The sequence below is a fragment of the Clavelina lepadiformis genome, chromosome 8, assembly GCF_947623445.1.
Source record: "Clavelina lepadiformis chromosome 8, kaClaLepa1.1, whole genome shotgun sequence".
In the NCBI taxonomy this organism is placed as follows: domain Eukaryota; kingdom Metazoa; phylum Chordata; class Ascidiacea; order Aplousobranchia; family Clavelinidae; genus Clavelina; species Clavelina lepadiformis.
Genome location: NC_135247.1, coordinates 3,961,080 through 3,982,839, shown reverse-complemented (window position 1 = coordinate 3,982,839; position 21,760 = coordinate 3,961,080). Strand labels below are relative to the sequence as shown.

General features: G+C 41.0%; 2 protein-coding genes across 5 annotated transcripts in view; both read right to left on the bottom strand.

The window, feature by feature from the left end:
* Nucleotides 1-466: 466 nt before the first annotated feature.
* LOC143468139 (uncharacterized) lies at nt 467-3,479 on the bottom strand. Of its 3 annotated transcripts, XM_076965147.1 has the most exons (6): nt 2,644-3,479; nt 1,732-2,326; nt 1,425-1,569; nt 1,073-1,157; nt 950-1,001; nt 467-876 (listed from the first exon to the last, which is right to left on the bottom strand). In XM_076965147.1, the coding sequence occupies exons 3-6, from the start codon at nt 1,507-1,509 to the stop codon at nt 790-792; spliced, it is 309 nt and encodes a 102-aa protein (XP_076821262.1). In that variant the 5' UTR covers nt 1,510-1,569; nt 1,732-2,326; nt 2,644-3,479; the 3' UTR covers nt 467-789. The 3 variants fall into 3 exon arrangements, 1 of the variants encoding a protein (XP_076821262.1); XR_013118952.1 differs by having other exon boundaries at nt 467-1,001; nt 1,073-1,153; nt 2,644-3,477; XR_013118953.1 differs by lacking the exon at nt 1,073-1,157 and having other exon boundaries at nt 467-1,001; nt 2,644-3,478.
* A 379-nt stretch (nt 3,480-3,858) lies between these two features.
* The window catches only part of LOC143469156 (titin-like), a 132,671-nt gene continuing 114,769 nt past the window's right edge, over nt 3,859-21,760 (bottom strand). For both annotated transcript variants that reach the window (XM_076966738.1, XM_076966739.1), the window contains 26 exons: nt 21,421-21,685; nt 21,172-21,312; nt 20,909-21,055; nt 20,613-20,800; nt 20,393-20,504; nt 20,074-20,268; nt 12,473-19,972; nt 12,138-12,381; nt 11,647-12,024; nt 11,369-11,557; nt 11,104-11,273; nt 10,810-11,022; nt 10,542-10,674; nt 10,170-10,370; nt 9,549-10,019; nt 9,217-9,424; nt 8,819-9,105; nt 8,337-8,681; nt 8,044-8,199; nt 7,687-7,967; nt 7,393-7,597; nt 7,078-7,313; nt 6,577-6,967; nt 6,101-6,426; nt 5,525-5,657; nt 3,859-5,374 (listed from right to left, as the gene is read on the bottom strand). In XM_076966738.1, coding sequence (XP_076822853.1) covers nt 5,215-5,374; nt 5,525-5,657; nt 6,101-6,426; nt 6,577-6,967; nt 7,078-7,313; nt 7,393-7,597; nt 7,687-7,967; nt 8,044-8,199; nt 8,337-8,681; nt 8,819-9,105; nt 9,217-9,424; nt 9,549-10,019; nt 10,170-10,370; nt 10,542-10,674; nt 10,810-11,022; nt 11,104-11,273; nt 11,369-11,557; nt 11,647-12,024; nt 12,138-12,381; nt 12,473-19,972; nt 20,074-20,268; nt 20,393-20,504; nt 20,613-20,800; nt 20,909-21,055; nt 21,172-21,312; nt 21,421-21,685 — 13,275 coding nt within the window. In that variant the 3' untranslated portion in view covers nt 3,859-5,214. The remainder of the gene's footprint in view (nt 5,375-5,524; nt 5,658-6,100; nt 6,427-6,576; nt 6,968-7,077; nt 7,314-7,392; nt 7,598-7,686; nt 7,968-8,043; nt 8,200-8,336; nt 8,682-8,818; nt 9,106-9,216; nt 9,425-9,548; nt 10,020-10,169; nt 10,371-10,541; nt 10,675-10,809; nt 11,023-11,103; nt 11,274-11,368; nt 11,558-11,646; nt 12,025-12,137; nt 12,382-12,472; nt 19,973-20,073; nt 20,269-20,392; nt 20,505-20,612; nt 20,801-20,908; nt 21,056-21,171; nt 21,313-21,420; nt 21,686-21,760) is intronic.

The window sequence follows — 21,760 nt, the reverse complement described above, 5'->3', positions numbered from 1 at the left end:
CTATAGGAGTTCACCTATTTTCATTGCCTGTCGAGAAATTAGGTGCTTTTTCATTTTATAGTCATATCCATTACATATTTTCAAAAATCCTTTCACCAATGTTTATTTTTTACTAATAACTACTCTTTGATTTAAGGTTAACTTGTTTTTGGACAACAAATCACTGTACATGATAGACAAAACGACGCAGTTGGAAAATTCATGTTGGCGCAAATGTCTGACTTCAATCAACCACTTCTTATTGTAACAGCGATTCTTTGGACAAGCAAACTGACTGGTGACCAACACGCATCTTATAACACGCCTGGTACGCCAGCCGTTGTGACTTACGAATTTAGGGTTTTCACATCGTATCGTGATTTGGCTCGATCGGAAATCGAAATGTCACTTCTCCCAGCAAATCTTACTATTGGGGCCTTCAGTCTTGGCTAAGCGATATATTAGTTAAATTAGTTTTGACTAGTACTCACTCTTGCATTTTATTTTTTAAAATCGGTAACTCATGAAATCACTTTGGCAAAAAGTTAGCATTCATTCCCAACACTAAAAATACAATGAAATTGCAATAAAACCAAAAACTAAAATAAGGACGTACTTGTAAGCAAGCTTGAAATTCAGTGAAACTAAAAGGCATTTGTACACATCCAGGCATTTGTACACATAGTGTAGCGAAAGCACAAGGGTAAAAAATACAAGACAGGTTATGCATCAACACTAGCCCATTTACAGAAGTCTGATAACGATCAAATTGGAGTTTTCTTTGCAAGCGACATCACTCTCAAGTTTTATTTATTGGTTAAGAGTCTTTGTGTTCTTGCTATTGGTTTGCTCTTCATACCTTGCAAAACACTGCAGTATAAAATCGTCGTTTGCCCCCTAAAAATGCAAACCATGTTTTGTGTTAATCCTTTATCCAAATTAAGCATGGTGGAGGCTAGAATTCAGGAACCTTGTCAGCTATATCGAACTGGATCTCGAACAGAAGCACCATCTTCAAGGATCTGGTCAAAATAACACCATAGTCAGTTTTGTACCAAAAACAACATCCCAAGATGACCATGAAAACATTTACTGCTTCAGGTTGATGTACTTGACAAGCGACAAGCTGATTTTTGCAAGGAAACTGTGTTTTCGATCATCCCCCCGTTGCCACCTACCTGGCAACAACAAACTGGTTGACTGGTGAATATACAATAACTTGACTGCACAAATTAGTAACTACTGTATTGACGGTGCACAGTATTTAGTATGTTCTAGAAAAAATGATGTAACAGTGATTAATTGCGAAGGAAAATAAAACACAATTGTAAATTGATCAGTTATGGAAGCACCAAATAAAACATGGCAACGAAACAAAACCACTGTGTACAGAGTAGAAGACATTAAGTAAAAACTGTAGCTAAAGTCAACAAACAATAACTTACAGTTATGTTGTGAAGCTAAGATACCTTCCTTGCTTGAATGCAAATAGTGGTTGCTCCATTTCGCAAAGATATTCCAAAAGGCCATGAATCAAATCAAGGCGGAAACAGTTAAAAGCTTTCACTCGTTGCTTAGGAGAAGTGCATTCTATGATGAGAATGAAACGCTGTTCATGCTTAGTTTGGGACAACATTGCAAATTCAAAAAACTGACTTATAGAAAAGTATTCTGATCACTGTAAAGCTGATCCAATGTTCGGTTAAGAGTTCATTCTAATTAAAATTGAATATGTAATTGCATTAAAATTACCTCTTACAAAGGGTGATGACTTTTTGTGAAAACCTGAACGAGGAATAACTATTATCGTTGCACAACCAGTTACCTAACCCAGTCAAACTGGACCCAACATTACATGATCTGTATACTGTATAAACGAAAGATATTTGTTTGAGCAAAACTAGCAACTGTTTAGTGTTTCCCAAACTTTTTTCAGATATGGCCCCTCTGGACAACTTACTGACTATCAAACGCCATCAAAACTAGATAGCAGGCATTGTTACACCATCCACCGTTCAAGTCAAACAAAGCTTTTGTTACATCATAAATATTCTGTTACATTTGAATTCAAACACAGGGTGGACTCACCACCTTTAGTTAAAGACTAAACATGTACAAATGTGTAACATAGAAATTAACATGAATTACAACTGCTAATTAATGTTTGTTTAATTCTAATCTCTAGTGTGAAGGATGAGCTTGGTGCAATTTCTTAAGCTTCTTGATATCCGGTTCCATTTTAGTTAGAAACAGTCGTAAATCTCCCCGTCTCACTATGTCCAGGCGGTTTCTTTTGCTATCCAGTAGCATTGTGACGGCTCTGAACGCACGCTCTACTAAGTATGACCTGGGAAATGCAATGAAAAAATTAAAAAAAAGGATATTTCACTTTAATTATTTTTTCTAACTCGATGCAGATGAGCATTGGTGATAACAACAGTTCACACAAATATTCCAAATGTTATTGTCAAATTTACTGTAAACAGTTTTGAACGTCTTTCTCGGATGTGAACATGTGCAAGTTACATGCCATCGAATACAGCACTGAAGATGACCAGGAATCAATTGATACCACAGCTGACAGCTTTACTCATAATCACATTCAGGTTTCAAAGCACCTATAGGCTATAATGTCTTGTACAGTACACCCTATGGGCCTACTACCTGTTATCTGGAGGTCTTTGTTGCAATACATCCAATCATATGCAAGTAGAATAGTATCGAGTTGGCTGTTATAAGTGGGGCCGAAAATCTGACCTGGATGGCAGTTGTGAATTTTGGCGTGAATATCTAGGAATATCTGCCAGTCATCGTATCGTGATTCAGCAACTTCGGTAAACGGCTGCCGGTAAAATAGTAACTTTGCTTAACGATAACCTAGCCCAGAGGTCGGCAACCTGCGGCTCCGGAGCCGCATGCGGCTCTTTCAGCCCTCTGCTCTGGCTCCTGTGACTTACTTACTTATTACTTAAAAAATGAACAACGCTCACGCCTAACAGATGAGAGCTTGCAGTCCCAGATGAAACTCAAAGTGTCATCTTATCAAGCTAATGTAGATGTGCTGTGCAGTGAAATTCAGAAGCAAATATCGCATTAGCTGGGTGGAATAAATGATTATTTGAAAGTGTTGTGTTTAATAGTCCGGTTTTGTTTGTTGAAATTACAGAATATTCGCATGTACAAAACAAAAATTTTAAGAAATTCTGCTTGAAGTGTAGGCTATAATTACCTTTTGTTTTAGTGGCCAACTTCACAGTTACATGTTATGGCTCCGAAAAGGTCTTAATTTAAATAAACTTGGGAACATTGGCTCTTTTAATGCTAAAGGTTGCCGACCTCTGACCTAGCCTGTAGTTAAACCACCAAGCTTAATTTATTCTATAACCGTGCATTTAGTATCTGGTTTACACTTTAAATTAGGCCAAAAACTAACTACGATTAGCCTGACAGTGATGGGCCTGGGTTCATTAGCCCTTATACTTTAAGAATCATTTTACTGTCCACCGCAATCGCGCTCGCCGTACGGGGAAGTACCTAATGGATCCTTCCGCAGAATAATTTTGAAAATTGCCGGGATGCAAAAAAGTGGAATTTCAAAAATTAATTTCACCCTACTGGAAGAGTTTTAGATTGAATGATCTATGTTTATTTTAACTACATATTTATTTATTCGTTCCAAGACAATCTTGTATTAGCGTTGTAGTCACACGTTAAGAACGTTAAGAACGTTAAAAACGTTAAGAAAATATCGCAACGGATCTGCGTTTTTATTTTGTAGCTTTTACCGCTTGACCTCTCTTTACGGTTTTCTGTTCAAAGTGATATATTCGTTTCTGGACTAAAACATTCTTTAAAATTCATTAAAATTCACAAATAATATACTGTGCATAGTTTTATTTGACTCAAGCAATATTTGAAACGCATGCAAACTGATCGCATCAAATGCGCATAGACAATTAACTGTTTCACGACTATGGATATACAATAACATGCAGTGCAAGAAAAAAGTCAAACGAAAACAGGTAGGAGCGTCAACCGTGACTAGGCAAGAAGTCGTACTGATGGTTTACGTCAAAAGTTGCGAGGGTGAGGTTTGACTGAGTGAGACATCTTACGGTCGTCATCGCTGATGACGCTCACAAACGGACACCTCAAGTATGGCTGCTAAATTCTTGATGACAATGATCAACGCAAAATAAGTTTCATAAATAAATAGACAGTATCTAAACGATACGGCGTATAACGTGATAAGTTAAAATTCATACGTCAGAAGTGGCGTTACGCCACAAAGTACAGGTATCTTTCAAAACGAGTCAAAATCGGTCAAAAATGATAAGCAATAGTCTTAAAATATACGCAAACTTTTGTTGAAATTCAATTGAGAAAATTGCAGGTGATGATAGAATAGCAATAATTTTCAAAAATCAATTTTCCAGAAAAACATCATTGAGCTAAAGTACACTACGAATGAGCTTTTCGTCTGTCTAAAATCAATCAAGTTCGGAAAATGCCCAGCAAAGTCATTATTAGCAAAAGCAAGGGAAAGTCAATATGATAAAAGGAATAAAAAATTGAAAGTATTCCTGCTTTTTCTATTGCATGGTTGATTTGTATAAAAGTAGCGAATTTGAAAAGTCATTATAATGGAGGCATACATAACCACCTCAACACCCAACTTTCCAGTTAGATTCTGACATGGATAAAGAACCCGAGGATATGACAGATCAAAACAAATCAGCAAATCATAATATCTGGAAATATCAAGGATATTAGAAAAGAACAAAAGTTGGAAAAGAGTATAATCAGTGTCACTAATTACAGAAAACGCTGAATACTATTTAAACAGAAAATTAATAAAAACTTGTCCAGTCAAGTAGTAATAGTCAGTTAGTTCAAAGAAACAAATCACAATGACAAAACAAAAACGTAGAAAGCAATATCCAGTAGGTTGTTGCACCAATTTTGTTTTATTCAGTGTTTAGTTAAAATTAGAACGCAGACCTAAAAAATTTTAGGTTCAATTTTTAAAACCTTGGTTTAAATAAAATGCGTCAGTAATAGATTATTTCTTCTTAGTATATCAAGAGTACAGTCCAGTAGGCAATTTTGGTAATTAACAATAATGTTCTCATAAAACAATTCTTTAAAAAAAAAAAAAAAAAATTCATTTGATTGAGACTGTCCTGCAGTTGATTACAAGTATCAAAATCATTCATAGTCTTCAAGTTAGTTTTGCTAATTAACGGTGACGATGGTCGTTGCAGAATCAGAACCTTTCGGTCCTGCAACTTCCAGTCGGTATTTTCCGGCATCAGATGGCTTAGCACCAAGTATGGTAAGTGTGGTTGCAACGTCGGTGCTTTCTAATCGAATTCGTCCGCTATCGTCACCATCACTGCTCAAATTAGCAAATAGTTAACTTAACAATCAACAACAAACAAAAAAACCTGGGTTTTGATATTCCAATCTATAACCACGGACACCTCTCAATATTTGTACAATAAATTAATGTGTAAAGGGTCCTGTGAAAAGTTTGTCGGTTTACCTTATGGTCATTCCATTATGGAACCAAACAGCAACGCAAGGTGCTTGTCCACTAAGAGCAGTTGTTAACGTGAGAACCTTCCCGGTGCTAACATGAACTGAACCAGGAAGAGCTTCAATCTTCGGTGCTTCGTCTGGGATATGATGAAACAATATAAAGTTTTGAAATTGTGTAAATCAGTGTTTCTCAAACTTTTTGCGATCGCGTACCACTCATTCGTTTTTTTTACTACACTGCGTACCACCTGGCTCCTGAATGACTTATTTTACTCAAATGTACCGGTATTTATAGTTATTACCGTTATTACTATACCATAACACCAATGAATAGCAAGAAAACACAATTTAATTTGATAGATGCAACTGTTTCTTCTGCACAAGCTCGTCTATCCGGGGCAACACATTACTCACAGCACATCGAAAATCATGTTCAGCGGTACGCGGTACCACTTAAAAAGCTCTCGCGTACCGCTAGTGGTACGCGTACCACAGTTTGAGAACCACTGGTGTAAATGCTTAAACACAAGTTGAATAACAAAAAATAAGAGGTTGAAACAATCCGAAAGTTAGGACTTACCTCTTGTGGACTTTACGGAGGATGCTCTAGATGATGAATAAGACGTAATCTGAGTAGTTTGTTGGATAGACCTTTCCGTGTGTTGCATCAATCCACTCATAGGAAATCTTTCAACTCCTTTTCCGCTAGCTGCCATCAACCTTGCTATCTTCTTCTTCATGCTTAGGCAGGACTCTCGTGACATGGTGCACCTTGTAACGGTGCTTGCACCCGTTGCTCCAGTGAGCTCGCACTCATATAATCCTGCATCCTCATCACAAAGATCTGAGATAACTAACGAGTGAATGCCTCCAACGGATTCTGCCTTTAGTCGGGGGTTTATTGTTCTGAAAATTTTAAAGATAATTACAATGAAATGAAAGTTTAGATTGCTACTTTGAAGTAGGCTAATACTTATAAGCTTTTTAGTGGGATTTTGGAATAATTGCTTCCAAAAAGTTAGATCTGTATAAAGACTAAACTTCTGTTAGTTATACCCAATAGAGATTCCATCCTTTTTCCATGAAACTCTTGCAATGTCATCCACGTTTGACGTGGCACAGTCCAAATGAACAGTTCCATCCAATCGTAATTCAACGTGCAATTGCCCAATAACAATAGGACCTCTTGCTGGTCGCAAAGTCTTAATCTGTTTCGAACCTCTGTCAAAGGACTCCGAAGCTACTGAGGAGAGTGGTCGTCGACGGGAGGTAACATCAAGAGTAAATTCGCATGATACGCTACCCTTGCTGGATTCTGCTACGCATTTATAACTGCCAATATCCGTAGCATGGCAGTCAAGAATTTCAAGGATACGTTTTCCCCGAGTGGCACTCAGGGTGTATTTGGGGTTATCATGAATACGTCGATTGTCGTGGTACCAAAATACTGTAACAAAAATAGCAATTAGTTGATCATTTTGTGTGATGTTGGTAAATCAATGTGGTACGACATGATATCTTTCAGTATGTATTAAATGCATTTTGAAAATTACCAACCTTTGGGAGTTGGTGTACCATCGCATTGTGCAGTAAAAACGGCTGTATCTCCTTCAAGGGCATATTTACTCTTAGGCTGTAACACAAAGTACGGTGCCCCTGTAGCCCCACTTGGCACAGCACTACCACTTCGGGATTCGTGTCCGTAATCGCCGAAGGAAGAACCTCGCGAAGTGCTTCTTCCTCCCAAAATTGAAGACGATTGAGAGAGATCTTGCTCAGTGTCGACTCGGGACCTGGAAGCAAGATGGTAATATATTGATATATTACAGGGTGCATTTTCAGACGATAAAGCTTGGGTGTAAATTTGCTTACCTAGACAAAGCTGTTCTTGCGTCAATCATTTGAAGAGACAAATGGAAGTCGTCTATTCCGCGTTTGGAAGCGCTTGATTCGAATTCTGATCCAGTTACATCCAGTGTAGCATAATCCGAGACCTCGCCTCGATAGTTCTTTGCAGAGCAGCGATAAGTTCCACTGTCGCCTTCATGCGCCCGAACAATTTCAAGTGAGGCCACGCCTGGAAACAAAATTTCCATGGTCAAAAATAGAATATTCAGGATGATGCAGAAGAATGGAAACAAAGCTATAGATATATCATCAACTCACCACCTATGTTGCTTATGTGATATTTGGTTCCTCCGGAAGCCAGTTCGGTGCCATTTTTGTACCACGTGATGTTTGGGTCTGGTCTACCACGCACATAGGCGCTTATCTTAGTACTCATACCGGCAGGAACCACGTGTGATCTCATTCGCAATTGAAAAACGGGAGGGTAATCAGCAGCTGATTGTGTAACTCCATAATCAGCGTTCTTCTCTGTCTTCAATCGAGAGCTGGTGAATTCAATGCCGGAAGAAAGATCTTCTTCGTACTCTTCATACTTCCGTCTGAAATCATTTCAAGGTAATGCATAACTATAACTGTATACATAACTATTATAACCGAAGTCGAAGTAATCCTTACCTTGACTTTCGCGCTTTGCGTTGCTGCCTAGAAATCAACCTTCTCTGATATTCATCGTCACTGCTTTCGGAAGATGAAGATGATGGCGGTGTTCGTCGGCGTTTTGTCATCACAACTTCGGTAATTGGGCGTATCAGTTCTTCGTATTCAAAAGATCTGCATCGTAAAAAAATTATTGATTTATTTAGATATACATTAAATTTGAAGTTACTTACGCGTATTTTGTATTAACTTTCGACATACTTTGATTTTTCGATGTGAATTAAACGACAACTATCGTTTGCAAAACTTACCGTCTTCGTCTCAGCTTTTGCATGTATTCTGGTTCCTCGTCTGCTCGCTTCTTCAAAGCACGCTTCTTTGCTTGTGCTTCTTTCCATCGATATTCAGTTGTCATTTCTTCCATTATATCCTCTTGCCGAAGACGTTCTCTCTCTCTTCTCTTCCGCTGATACTCTCTGTCATCTTCACTTTCCGATGAAGATGGGCTGGGAGAGCGACTTCGACGTCGCGTTTTCGGCAATGAGGTAGTAGCAACGTCACGAGTGACGTTTTCGTATTTCCAAGCGTCAAGAGAAATTGGGCGCAGAAGATCCTCATCGGAATCAAGTTTAATTTCTTTCTCGTCATCTTTTGGTCTGTTTTAAGACATTGATTGTTACAAAACTAACAAATACATCAGACTAAATATCAAGTGCCAGCTTTCTAGAGAAATAGTTCTGCTTTTCATGATTATAACTGTACAACGATACTGCAGCAACCCAAAAAGACTTGCTTTGATATTTTCTTGGTTAGGACGTCATCATGTTTCATACGAAGTGCGTAATAAGAAAGTGAATCTGGTTTCTTGGGGATTTTCACTGGTTGATAATCGAAGGATGTCTTTGAATGAATTCCATCAGCAGCAGATGTTTCATGGATGGATGATCTTTGCTCTCTCAGTATGTCACAGTAACTCTTAAAGTCATCTTGCTGAGGTGCTTCATGTGCTCTTGATTCCTGTTCCTGAATGTAATCCTTGGCAGCAGATTCATCGAGATACTGCTGCACAGGCTGCAATACCTGAAACAAAAACAGCGTTAATTCTAATCCCTGAAAACTTGTCATCGTTTGTGTTTTGCATTTTTTCAGTTCTGCCTTTTTGCACCAGTCTTATTGCGTGGATAGTTTTACCTGGTCGTCATCCGCCATGGGTTTGTAATATTGAATGTAAGAAGGAGGAACAAACGGTTTTGGACTTTGTCGTCTACGAGGGGGAGTCAATGATCTGTGTCTCTTTCGTCGAGGAATCTCAACATCAATTGTCGGAGATAAGGTTCTATCACGTTGCTGTGCGTAATCATCTATCAATATGTCGTCTATACCTCTTTGACGACGTGGTCTAAATAAAAAAGCAACATTCAAATATAGTCGATGTAAGAGTAATATTTTCTAAACAGACAATGTGTTGGTCTATTATATAAACACAGCAACTAAATTGCGTTTATGTGCATGGCAATACTTACAGAACAGTTGTCCCAAGCCGTTTATCAGGTATTACGTAAGCAACATCCGGAACAAATTGTCGCTTCAAGCGTAAACTTCTGTGCTCTTCTCTTGTAATGTCCGTTGGATGGTAAACTTCGTTTGCATCCTGAACCTTCTTGTACCACTTAAAGTCGCTCATAGGTACAAATTTCTTTAACGACGTGTCTTCTTTCAAACTTTCCTCTGAATGCTTGACTGGCTCAGGGATCTGGTAAGGCATTCGTAGATTGAGCTCGCGTCTCTTTTCTCGTGTTTTTTCCTCTTTCCGCAATGTGTCCTCGTCCGTAATCGGTTGTCTGTACAAAGAAGCTTGAGCGGAGGCTGCTACTAAAGCTTCCTTGGCAGATGCATTAAGATGAACGTCAACCGTTTCTCCCTTCAGCACCGATACTTTATCAGCAAGTTGATAGGCTTTTTCCCGAACAAACAGGTCCACGTCTTTTCTTGCCCTAAAAAAAACATTTTCCATAATATTCTGGTACAAATATCAATGACGCGATGACAAACTGCATGTGTTATACTTGGAAGAGCGTATTACTCTTAACAGCAACATGGTTTATAATATCAATTTGTACTTCAGTTTCTATTTTGTAACTTACTTCTTTCTTTGTTGGTAAGTCATAGCATGTACTTGAAGTGACGCCTGACAGCTTGCAGTTCCAGCAGAGTTGCGGGCAGTTACTTTGTAAACACCAGCGTCCTGCTGGAAGGTATCTCTTACTACTAGGTAGCACGAATGTTGATCTTCCCATTCAATGTCATGATGGTGATCAGCGTTGATAGGTTTACCATCCTTTTCCCTACAAGTTTAAGTCTTGGTAAAGTGACTGAACCAAACTCTGTGTTGCAAGCTATATCTTGGTACTTTTTGCGGAGTAAGAGTATATTTGATTGGTTTGATATGGACTATTTTATATGATACACATTATCGTGATAACGTTGAACAAGAAGTAGAACTTTCTTGATCATACCATTCGATCACCGGCTTGGGAAATCCAGTCACACGAATATCAAAGCGAGCATTGTCACCTTCATCTACTTCTTGGTTGGCTAGCAGTCGCCGGAACATCGGTCTTACACTTAGGTCTTCTTTGGCCGGTTTATCTATAGAACCACAACTTTGTAATTATTACACTCAATAAATTGCAGAGAAGAAAACATGGTTGTGAAATATCAGTTTTCTTATAAGATTTACTTCTTTCTCATATACTTTTCACACTGACTCAAGAAATAATTAACCTTGCACAGTAAGAGATGCTTTGCATTCGTCTTCACCAAATTGGTTTTTGGCAACAATAACTACATCTCCGCAGTCTTCCAGCTTGCAGTTATGAATTTCAAGTGTGTAAAGTCCTTTTTCACGAGTCTCCAAGTAACGACCATCTTCCGGTGTCGATTTCACTTTCTGGCCGTTGTGGTACCAGGTGATGTCAGGGCTTGGATGGACAGTAACTGAAATCATACAGAATCGAATTGGAGCAGGGATTCAAGAAAATTGACCCAAAGTAAAACGGTGTATGTATGGATATCAACCTGTGATGGTAAAGACGGCAATGTCTCCCGTGAACACGGTGCGGTTGTATAAAGGCAGGGTGAATTCCGGAGGGCATCTAGCGATGGCAGATACCTGACTTGGTCCAAATCTTCGTCCGCGTTTCTTGTGTTTGTTTAAGTAAATGCTTCTTTTTGTTCTAGAGCATTCACTACAAATAAAAAAGCATGCTGGTAACAAATCCGTCGTCTTCATCTGTCGGTAGAAAATGCAAAGCTGTCTACAAGTTTCAAAAATGATATTTACCCGCTCTTTAGTGAGACACATAATTCGCATTGACCCTGATTTGAACCGAAAGCATTTTCCACTCGGCATTTGTAAGTTCCATCGTCAGAACGCACAATGCCTTTGACGTAGACAGAAGCTGAGCAAGTGTGCTGGTCGTAAGTCATCTCGTATTTTTCACCTTCGTCAAGTTTTAGATTATCCTTGAACCTGACGCACAAACAAACCATGTTGTCCAATAAAGTGCCACTACAGCTTCAATAAAAAGCGGCCTAGTGTACATTAAAAACTTAACATACCAAGTTATTTTTTCATCTCCCGATGCTTCAGCAATGCGACAGGTTAATTTTGCGTCGTCTCCTTCTTTGACAAAGACGTGGTGCATTTGCATGAGATGAGGTGTCATGTCCACTGGTTCAACCTTGACCTTTGCTATGGACTTGCCTTTCATAGAACGTATTGCTCCACCAGAAGCGTAGCGACCCAGCGAAACGATCACGGTCGATTTATCCTGTTTTCGGATCGTCTGGTAGAACTTGCGATGTAAAGTCGTCTGTATCACGAAGGATCGTCTCTCAATCAAATCTTCGTCAATTTCAGGATGCAGAGTTCGCAGCCATGGGTGTTGCAGAGCATCTTCAGCATTCATGCGCTCCTTCTTTTCTTTAACAAGCAACCTATGGCGGAAAAGTAATAGAAGATAAAGAGAAGGTATATAAATATTATATAAAAAGAAAGACTAAGCAAAAGCTTTAGCCTTAAAATTCAAAACACATAACATATAGACTACCTGTCAATGAAATCCAGGGCATCATCAGTTATAAATGTCCACGCGTCATGAGCGAAATCCCATTCAGCATCTGAGATGTTCTTCAATGTTTCTTTGTCGTTCTCTCCTTTGAAAGGTGAAAGGCCCGTGAGCAAAAGATAAGCAAGTACACCCGCTGACCACATGTCAGTTGAATAACCAACAGTGTCGTTTTGTACAACTTCTGGAGCACAGAATTCAGGGGTGCCGAAAGCAATGCGGAGACCTGCAGAAAAAAACATTGACAAAACATGAGAATTAGCCAGCAGTTGCATTAGTTTCAAATCACGTGTTGTACTATTTTTTTATTATTTTACCTTCTCCGGTTTTAAGCTCTCTTGATACCCCAAAATCGATCAGTTTAATTTTTCTGCTCTTTCGGGTAATGAATAGAATATTTTCCGGCTTGATGTCGAGATGGGCAATTTTTTGCGAATGGACATAAGCCAGTGCCTCGCATACTTGCTTCATCAGATATGCGCATATGTTTTCTGTGAGATCAAAGTTGAGGCTGATGATTCTCTCAAACAAATCGCCTCCGGATACAAACTGAATAACGAGAGCAGTTTCCCCCTTATTGTCGAATACTTCGTGAAGCTGTAAGACTCGTGGATGTTGTAGTTTTCTCATGATATTAACTTCGCGATAAACAGGAGCTTTCTCAGCTTCTTCAGCAAAACGAGCAAACTTGACTGCCCAGATTTTTCCAGTTAAAATCTCACGTGCTCTATGCACAGTACCAAAGGTGCCACGTCCTAGTTCTTCCATGATCTGGTACTTATCTACCAGGCTCTTGTTTTTGTTGGTTTCAACTTCGCCAGCCACAAATTGCTCTGTTGCATCCACCATGTCGTCATAATTGGTGGCCATCAGGCGGTCTTCCTTGGTTGTTATTGGATCACAAGGGGCCGATGGTGAACCCTGGCCAAACTCATTTTCTGCTCGCACGCGGAACTGGTAGCTCGTTTTACCGGAAAGATTACATACCGTGTAACGAGTAGTGCTAGCTGAAGAAACCTTCATCCACCTGTCGCTCGAGACAGTGCATTTCTCTACAATATATTTCAAAACTGGTTTTCCACCGTCGTCTTCGGGTACCTTCCAATCCAATTCAACAGAGTCTCTTGTAACGTTTGAAACCGCCATGTGCTGAGGTTTCGATGGAACGTCTCCAACAAGTAGTTCAATGGTTGCTTGGTGACTTCCAAAGCGATTCTTAGCTGTAACGTTGTAGAAACCAGAATCGTTCCTTTCCGCGTTGGTGATAGTCATGGAAGTGAAGGAAGCAGTTGTTATAAATTGACGATGTGAGTCGGCACAAACAAGCTTTCCCGCCTTCGTCCAAGTCACATCCGGTTGGGGCTTGCCCTGAATAGGAATCTTGATACTGACAACTTCGTGCACTCGGCAAACGGTTGGTTCGCTCAGCATATACTTTGGTAGATTGACTTGCGCAGGTAATTGCACAGTGAGATGAACCGTGGTTGAAACAGAACCGGCTTGATTGGTGGCGCGAACAGTGTAAGTGCATTCGTCTTCTGTTGTGGCTTCTGATATGACAAGTGAGTAGTGGTTTCCTTTACTTTCGTGCATTTGGTACTTAGAGCCACCGGATATCTCCCTTCCACCTTTATACCACTTCACAATTGGTTTGGGTTGCCCTGAAATCTTGCAGCTAAACGTGGCATTTTGATTCGGTTTCACGACAATATCACGCAAATTTTCGACAAACTTCGGCGGGTTTACCCGAATATCATCTTTGGGGGTTACAAGATTAGAAACTTCTGATGGTTGTGACTGGCCAACGGGATTCTCAGCAATAACTCTGAATTCGTACGTAATCCCTTCCACAAGTCCCGTAACGTTGTAAACGGATTGAGTTAGCGTATTGTCGTTTATTCTCATCCAGCGTGGTCGTTTACTGTCCCGACGTTGCACAATGTAATTGGAAATACGCATACCTCCGTCAGATTTTGGTTGCTTCCAAGTCAGCATACAATCTTCTTTTGAAACACCACTAGCCACCGGTTGAGACGGTTGTTCAGGTATATCATGTGTAGACTTGGCAGCGATCGGGCAATCAGTTTCCAAAGGCTGAGAAACTCCAAAGCAGTTTTCTGCGAAAATGCGGAAGTAATAAGCATGTTTCTCCAGCAGGCGTCCAACTTTGAAATTTGTTTGCGCTACGCTGGATGTAACCAATGACCATTTGGTTTCCTCGTCCTCAATGTCACGTTTCTCAATGACATAGTTAGAGACTGGCGCCCCTCCGTCATCAGCGGGTGCAGTCCAAGTCAACGTCATGTTGTCAGGTCGGATGTCTGTTACTTCAACGTTCTGTGGTTTACTTGGCACATCTTGTATTTCCACAGAAATAGGGTATGTATTCTCACCATGTTTGTTGGTCAGTTTGACCAAGTATTTTCCCGAATCCTTTCTCCTGTCAGCTTTTTGCACAACAAAATGAGTGTAGTTTTCAGTGGTTTCAACCTCATGTCTTTCGCTCTTGTCAAAACGTCGACCGTCTTTTGTCCATATGGCTTGAGGTTGGGGACTGCCACGATATGGAACATGGATCCTCAACGTCTGGTTGTGCCTAGCCCGCACGTAGTTCTTGAAGCGAACGTTTCGGTCATCCAAGACGGGGACTCCTTCAATAAGCAGTTTTCCTTCTGAGTCGACAGATCCAACATTATTTGTAGCAAGCATATGATAAGAACCAGCATCTGCATCGACAGCTTTCATTATTTTTAGCGAGTTTACTTGACCTTCAGAAATCATCTTGTACTTTCTTCCACTCTCTAAAATTTTTCCAAACCTCATCCAATTTATATCAGGGAGCGGGCGGCCGGTCACATAACAAGTTAATACAGCAGTGGAATCTCGCAGGGCGGTTACAGGTTTAAGAGATTGAGTAATTTCTGGTTTTTCACCAGCCGCTTTCTTGGTTGCTACCGGCATGTCGGTCATTTTTGGTCTCGATTTTCCTTGTTCGTTAGTAGAGTAGATACGGAATTCATATTCTTCACCTGGATCTAATCCGCCAATTTGGTAAATGCGATCTCGAATGGTGTCTTCATGGCTTTGCTTCCACATTGTCATGCCAAAAACTCTGTGTTCGATGTTGTATCCCTGAATAGACTTTCCGCCGTCAAACTCGGGTTTATTCCAAGCCAGAGTAACGGAATCTCTGGTGACATGATGTACTTCGATATCTTCTGGAGGAGACGGCTTGTCGAAAGGATCTTTGCTAGCAACAATCTCAGTAGGTTGTGATGGTTCTCCTTCCGCAACATCGTTTACGGCGATGACTCGGAACTGATATTCAGCATCCTGCACTAAGCCTTGCACCATGAAGGATAAATTTTTGGTAAGGATTTTGTTGACGCGGACCCATCTGTCTGAGCCTGCTTCTCTACGTTCGACAAAGTAACCCAGAATTCGCGATCCACCATCCTCACGAGATCGAGGCCATGCCAGGAAAATGCAATCTTTGCGGACTTCATTTATTTCGACAATTTGTGGTGGTTGTGGTGGGAAAAGTGGATTCTTTGGTATTACGGGTTCGTTACACAACAATGGATCTCCAAGTCCGAAAGTATTTTCAGCATAAACTTTAAAGTAATATCCGCACCCTTCTGTTAACCCTTTCACGGTGCAATGAGTAGCTCGGATCTTTGAGTCTACTGTAAACCAAGCAGTTTTTCCAACTTCACGGCGTTCAAGAACATAATTGGTTACTTCACTTCCACCGTTATCGATAACTGCTTTCCAAACAACGTTGAGAGAAGTAGACTGGATGTCGCCAAATTGCATTGGTCCTTCTGGTGCGTCAGGTTTTCCGATTACTACCACCTGTATGCTCACTTCCTTTTCCCCAAGTTTATTTGTAAAAAGGGCTTTATATTCTCCAGCATCGCGTCGATCAGCAGCCTTGATTACTAGTTCTGCTGCATCTAAATTTAAAGCCATCATAGCGCGTAACGCTAACTCTCCTTCCTTTGCCCCAACTTTACTCCATTGCACTTGGGGTGTCGGCCTGCACTTGAAAGGTGCGCGTATGCGAATAATGCCTCCCGTTCGAACAACAATGGGCTCGGAAAAAGCATCCAGTATTTCAGGAGGTCCGCTCAAATCCTTTATCATAACAGGTTTGTCAATCTCGGCCGCAGGGCTGACGCCGCCAGCATTGAAAGCAAGTATACGCAAGTAATACTCGCCACCTTCAGGCAGGCCCTTCAAAGTGTACTCGGTTATTCGAATTGGCGTGGTATTGCAGCGTTCCCACCATGTACCGTCTTTTCTCGTTTCTATGAAGTATCCTAAAAGCTTTGAACCGCCTTCATATTCTGGTTTCTCCCAGGCAAGAGAAAGCGTATTCTTAGTTACATCAGCAACTTGTGGATGACGTGGTGCTGTAGGTGGCGTTACTGGCGCCTGGCATGTTTTGGGTTCAGTTTCTTTGCTAGGTTTACTTTCTCCTTTCGCGTTAATCGCAATCACTCGGTGAACGTATTCAACTCCTTCAATCAAACCGGTGCTAATGAAACGGGTCTGAGTAACAACTCCGCGAGTTGCACGGATCCATCGTGATGACTTCGGTTCTTTGCGTTCTACGATATAGCCGGTAATTTCAGTGCCACCGTCGTTTACAGGTTCCATCCAAATAACAGTCATACTATCTTTGCTGACGGTGCTAATCTGAGGTGTGCCTGGTGGACCGGGTAAATCATATTGACTCTTTACAACAACTTCATCAGACACCAGTGCCTTTCCAACTCCGAATCTGTTCTGAGCCATGACCCGGAAAATGTACTCAGCGTCTTCATTGAGTCTGGTAACTTTAACGGTCGATCGCGTCACTGTTGCACTGACTGTACTCCAAATAGGCCTGTGTGTTTCCCGTTTCTCTACAACGTAGTTACTTACTGACGCGCCACCGTCGTATTTTGGAGGCTTCCAATGCAGGACACAAGATGTTGGTGCTACGTCAGTTGCTTCTAACGGACCTTCCGGAGATAAAGGTACATCTAAAATTACCACCTTTATGAGCTGTGTGCAACTTCCGGCAGAATTAGTGAGGTTAATGCGATAGTCGCCAACATCATCAGTGTTAGATTCACGAATTTCTAGTGAGATTTGGGATTCACTATTTTTAATCGTTGTACGATGCAGGTCTTCTTTGAGTTCTTTGTTATCTTTAGTCCAAGTGATGGATGGCTCTGGCGTCCCGCTAATTGGAAGCTTGATAAAGACCGGCGAACCAGCCTTGACAGTTACCGTCTTTTGCGGTAGGCTACTCATGTCTACAGAAGGCGAAGCTAATTGGTCTTGTACAGTGACCGATGAAAGCATCTCGCGTGGTTCACTTAACCCATTTTCGTTTTTGGCTCGCACGCGGAAATAGTAGTCCAATCCTTCTTTTAGTCCTTTGATACAGTGTTGTTGTTCAGCAGTCGCCCCCGCCTTAACCCATTTCTCGGATCCTTTCTCCATCATTTCGATGTCATATCCAGTGATACGAGATCCACCGTCGTGAACTGGTCTCTCCCAAATAAGTGTAACACTGTTGCATGTAACACGAGTGGTTTCAACTGATGCCGGAGGAGCAGGTTGTTCGGATATTTTAATGGCGGTGTCTGTTTCACGACCTTCACCCACACCGTACTCATTTTCGCCGAGAACTCTGAAAAAGTACGATACGCCTTCCAATAGACCGGTGATCTTGTAGCTCATCTTGGCACATTTTGTTGCAACTGTGCCCCACGCTAATCGAGTTGCTTCACGTCTTTCCACAATGTAATTTCTAACAGCGCTCCCTCCGTCAATTTCAGGCGCTTCCCAACTGACAGTTGCAGAGTTACGTGTCACTTCACGGATTGTCAGAGGACCTGGTGGTCCAGGAGTATCGTAGATTCTCACGTTTATTGTAACGTTTTTCTTTCCGCTGGTATTTTCAACGGAGATTGTGTATTTTCCTGCATCGTAACGATCGGTCTTTTCAATTTCAAGTTTGCTGGCAGCTTCGTGGGTTTCGATGTAGGCACGCGTATTCAATTCATCAGCGACGGGAGATTTAGTCCAAGTAACTGATGGAATAGGTCTACCTCTCAGCATAACATATAGGCGAAGTGGTTTTCCTGCGCGGACACTGACGGTTTTTCTAAGCGCATCATCCAACTCTAAAGAAGGTTCTTCCAAAATATCCTTAGCATATACACTCTCCTTTAAGTAGGCCGCTTCTTCACTTACACCATTGCTATTAACGGCAAACACGCGGAACTTGTACTCATTGCCTTGCTTTAAACCGGTAACACTGAATTCTTTGGTTGCTACGTGCTTGGACCTGTGTACTTTCTCCCAAATTTTATCGACGTCAGCTTCGCATTTCATCATCTCCAGAACATAACCTTCAATTGGGCAACCACCATCGTATAGCGGCTGATTCCAAGCGACAGTTATACTTGACCTTGTAGAGTCAGTTGTACGGAAGTTTCCAGGAGCTGAAGGCGGGAACACAGGGTCTTGGACGCAAATATAACTGCTTGGCTCACTAAATGAGCCGCATCCAGCCGCATTTTCAGCAGCAACTCTAAATTCCACTTGTGCTTTTGGTCTTAGTCCACCAACGCGGAATCGAAGATCGGTGACTTCCTGCTGTTTGTTGCACCTCACCCATCTGTAGCCTTGTTTGTCTCGTTTCTCAATGACGTAATTTGTGATGCTGTTGCCTCCGTCATTCTGTGGACCGGTCCAGGTGATCGTCACAGAATCTTTCGTAGTAGCTACAACGTCTGGTGGACCAGGCGCGTCGGGAACGACAAACTGGTTCTTGGCTACAAGGGCATCCGACTCTAGTGATACACCTTGACCGTACTTGTTCACTGCGGAAACACGGAAAATGTATTCGTTATTTGCTATGAGGTTGGGAACGGTGCAGTTGGTGTGTTCAAGTGATTCCAAGACGGGAACCCAACTGATTCTCGATGTTTCTCGTTTTTCCACTACGTAATGTGTTATATCTGCACCACCGTCTTCAACTGGTCTTTCCCAAGACATGTTGCATTTCTCGGCGCTGATGCGGCTAAAGACGATCGGTCCTTTAGGCTTTCCGGGTTTGTCTAAAACTTTAACGTTGATAGAAACACGCTTCTCACCACATTCATTGCGTAGTAGAAGTGTGTAACGAGCACTGTCTTCACGAGTGACGTCTTTAACTATCAAGACCGTTGTATTGTGCGCTGTAATGATAGATAAGTGGTCATTGTCTTCCAAGTCATTTTCGCCTTTCGACCAAAACACGTTGGGTTGTGGTTTTCCAGTAATTTCTGCTTCCAATCGTAATGTGTTTCCGGCACGAATCAGAACCAAATCTGACATAAATCTACTGTCCAGTTCAATTGAAGGTGCTTTGTAGTGTGGCTTGCACACAATCGGCCCCAATACATCAGATGGCTGGCCAACTGTCCCGATAGCGTTGCGAGCAGTAACACGGAATTCGTAAGATTCATTTGGAGTTAACCCAGTGATTTCAAACGAGCAAGTAGTAACGTTGGTGAAGTTACATTTAAGCCATCTACCGTCTGGCACGTGTCGTCTTTCAATGAAGTAGTAAGCAATTTTGCTACCACCGTCGGCTAGAGGCTTCTTCCATATCAACGAGGCAGAGTGTTTTGTTATGTCAACCACTTCAAGATTATATGGAGGGCCAACGGCACTAATCACTTCAACTGACTTACTGGCGTCTCCTGGTCTGCTCATTCCTGCTACGTTTTCAGCTAAAACCCGAAATTGGTATTCAAGTCCTTCTAACAAGCCTGTAAGGAAAAATAAAGGATTTTAATTTCAACATAAGCAACTGAGAGCGAGATCAGCGTGATCAGGATGTGTTCCGAAACATTTTTACAAACTTACGAACCTTTAACGACGTAACTACACTTGGGAATAGGCTTCTCGTTGTCACGCTGCCACAAAATTGAGTTTCTTTCTTTCTTTTCAACGTAATATCCAGTAACTGGACTTCCACCGTCAAACGTGGGCTCATTCCAACAAATGGCCACAGCATCGCGCGTAACTGAAGTTATTTCTGGAGTGCCAGGCTGACGTGGTGCAGCTGAAAAACAGTGGTTATGAAAAATTTTAATATATTTATCATAACTTCAGTATAAACGAAGGCTGATGGTTAGGTGCTTGTATCAAAAATGCATCAGTTAATGGAAAATTATAGATTCGCTTACTGTATTGGTAATCAGCTCGACAAATGTCAGATAATAATGGCTCTCCGACTCCGTACTTGCTTTCGGCCATAACCCGAAACTGATACTCAGTATGACGTTTCAATTTGGGAACCTATGAAAAACATGATCCAAAATTAGTAACTTAAATGTGATTTAGTTCCATTTTGAAGTTAAGATAAAGTTAATATTTCAAGACATTTTACTTAAAACTAAATTTTACTTTAATTGTATTTCTCGTGGTGCAAGATGTCACATTTGACCAAGTTGCTCGACCGAACTCGCGATAATCAACGACGAAATTTGTTATTTCGCTGCCGCCAGTATCTTCAGGAGCTTCCCACGCCAGAGTTATACAATCAGCTGTGACTTGCGTAAATCTTATTGGACCAGTAGGTGGTCCAGGCATATCTGTATAATGAATAAAACACGGTGATGACAACAATTTGTGGCGTGTTTAATAGGGAATAATTATGCGAGTGTTAAAGTAAAGGTGAACATGCAATGACAACGACTAACCCAAAACAACAACTTCCAGTTTGTAGGTGTTTTCCCCAACGTTATTTTTGAGTGTCAAGGCGTACGTTCCCGAATCTGATTTCTTAGCGTCTTTGATGATGAGAGTGGTGTTTGATTCCGTTGTTTTCATCGAAACCTTGTCATTTTCTGCAAAGATGACCAGAAAAACAAATATGTTACTAACAACATGACTAGTTTTTCATAAGCATTTTTAATATAACTCTTGCTTTGCTTAGTAAAAGTAATAACATAGTAAGACGTACCTTTCAAAACACGTCCTAAAACTTTCCAAGTAGCTTCCGGTATTGGTTTGCCAAGTATAGGAATATCAACGTTGACTGTCGCGCCAGCTTTTACTGTTACAGTTTTGTGATAAATTCCAGATAAGTCCGCTTCTGGTATTACTAAAACAAAATTTGTATATCAGTTCTTGAGGAATCAATAATTTCCAAGCAAAATATCTTATTTGAACTTTGCTACACGTACATCGTTTCCTATACAGTATGACTTACATTGTTCATCTTTGGTTATAATTGACGAGAAAGCATCTCGTGGTTCGCTGACACCAGCTTCGTTCTTTGCTCTAACTCTGAATTCATATTCGCTTCCCTCACGTAAATTTGACACGGTATGCTGGAATACAGAGCCCTTCAGTTTGGCGCATTCCGAAAACTTGTCCGATCCTTTTTCTGCAATCTCCAAAACGTAACCTGAGATGCGGCTACCACCATCGTATTCTGGCTTTTTCCACGAAAGTGTAGCAGAATGCTTGGTGACCTGCAATTGAGAAATCAATACCAATATGATGAGCGCATGAAACTTCTATGTGTAAAACTTTTTTCTAAACCACAG

What these genes read in the sequence shown, in the direction of transcription:
- LOC143468139 (XM_076965147.1), bottom strand. Translation starts at nt 1,509, where the DNA reads ATGGCCTTTTGGAATATCTTTGCGAAATGGAGCAACCACTATTTGCAT. An exon ending in CTTAGCTTCACAACATAACT is followed by an intron (nt 1,158 to 1,424) that starts GTAAGTTATTGT and finishes TGTTGTTGCCAG; the next exon opens with GTAGGTGGCAACGGGGGGAT. An exon ending in AGTTCGATATAGCTGACAAG is followed by an intron (nt 877 to 949) that starts GTTCCTGAATTC and finishes TTGCATTTTTAG; the next exon opens with GGGGCAAACGACGATTTTAT.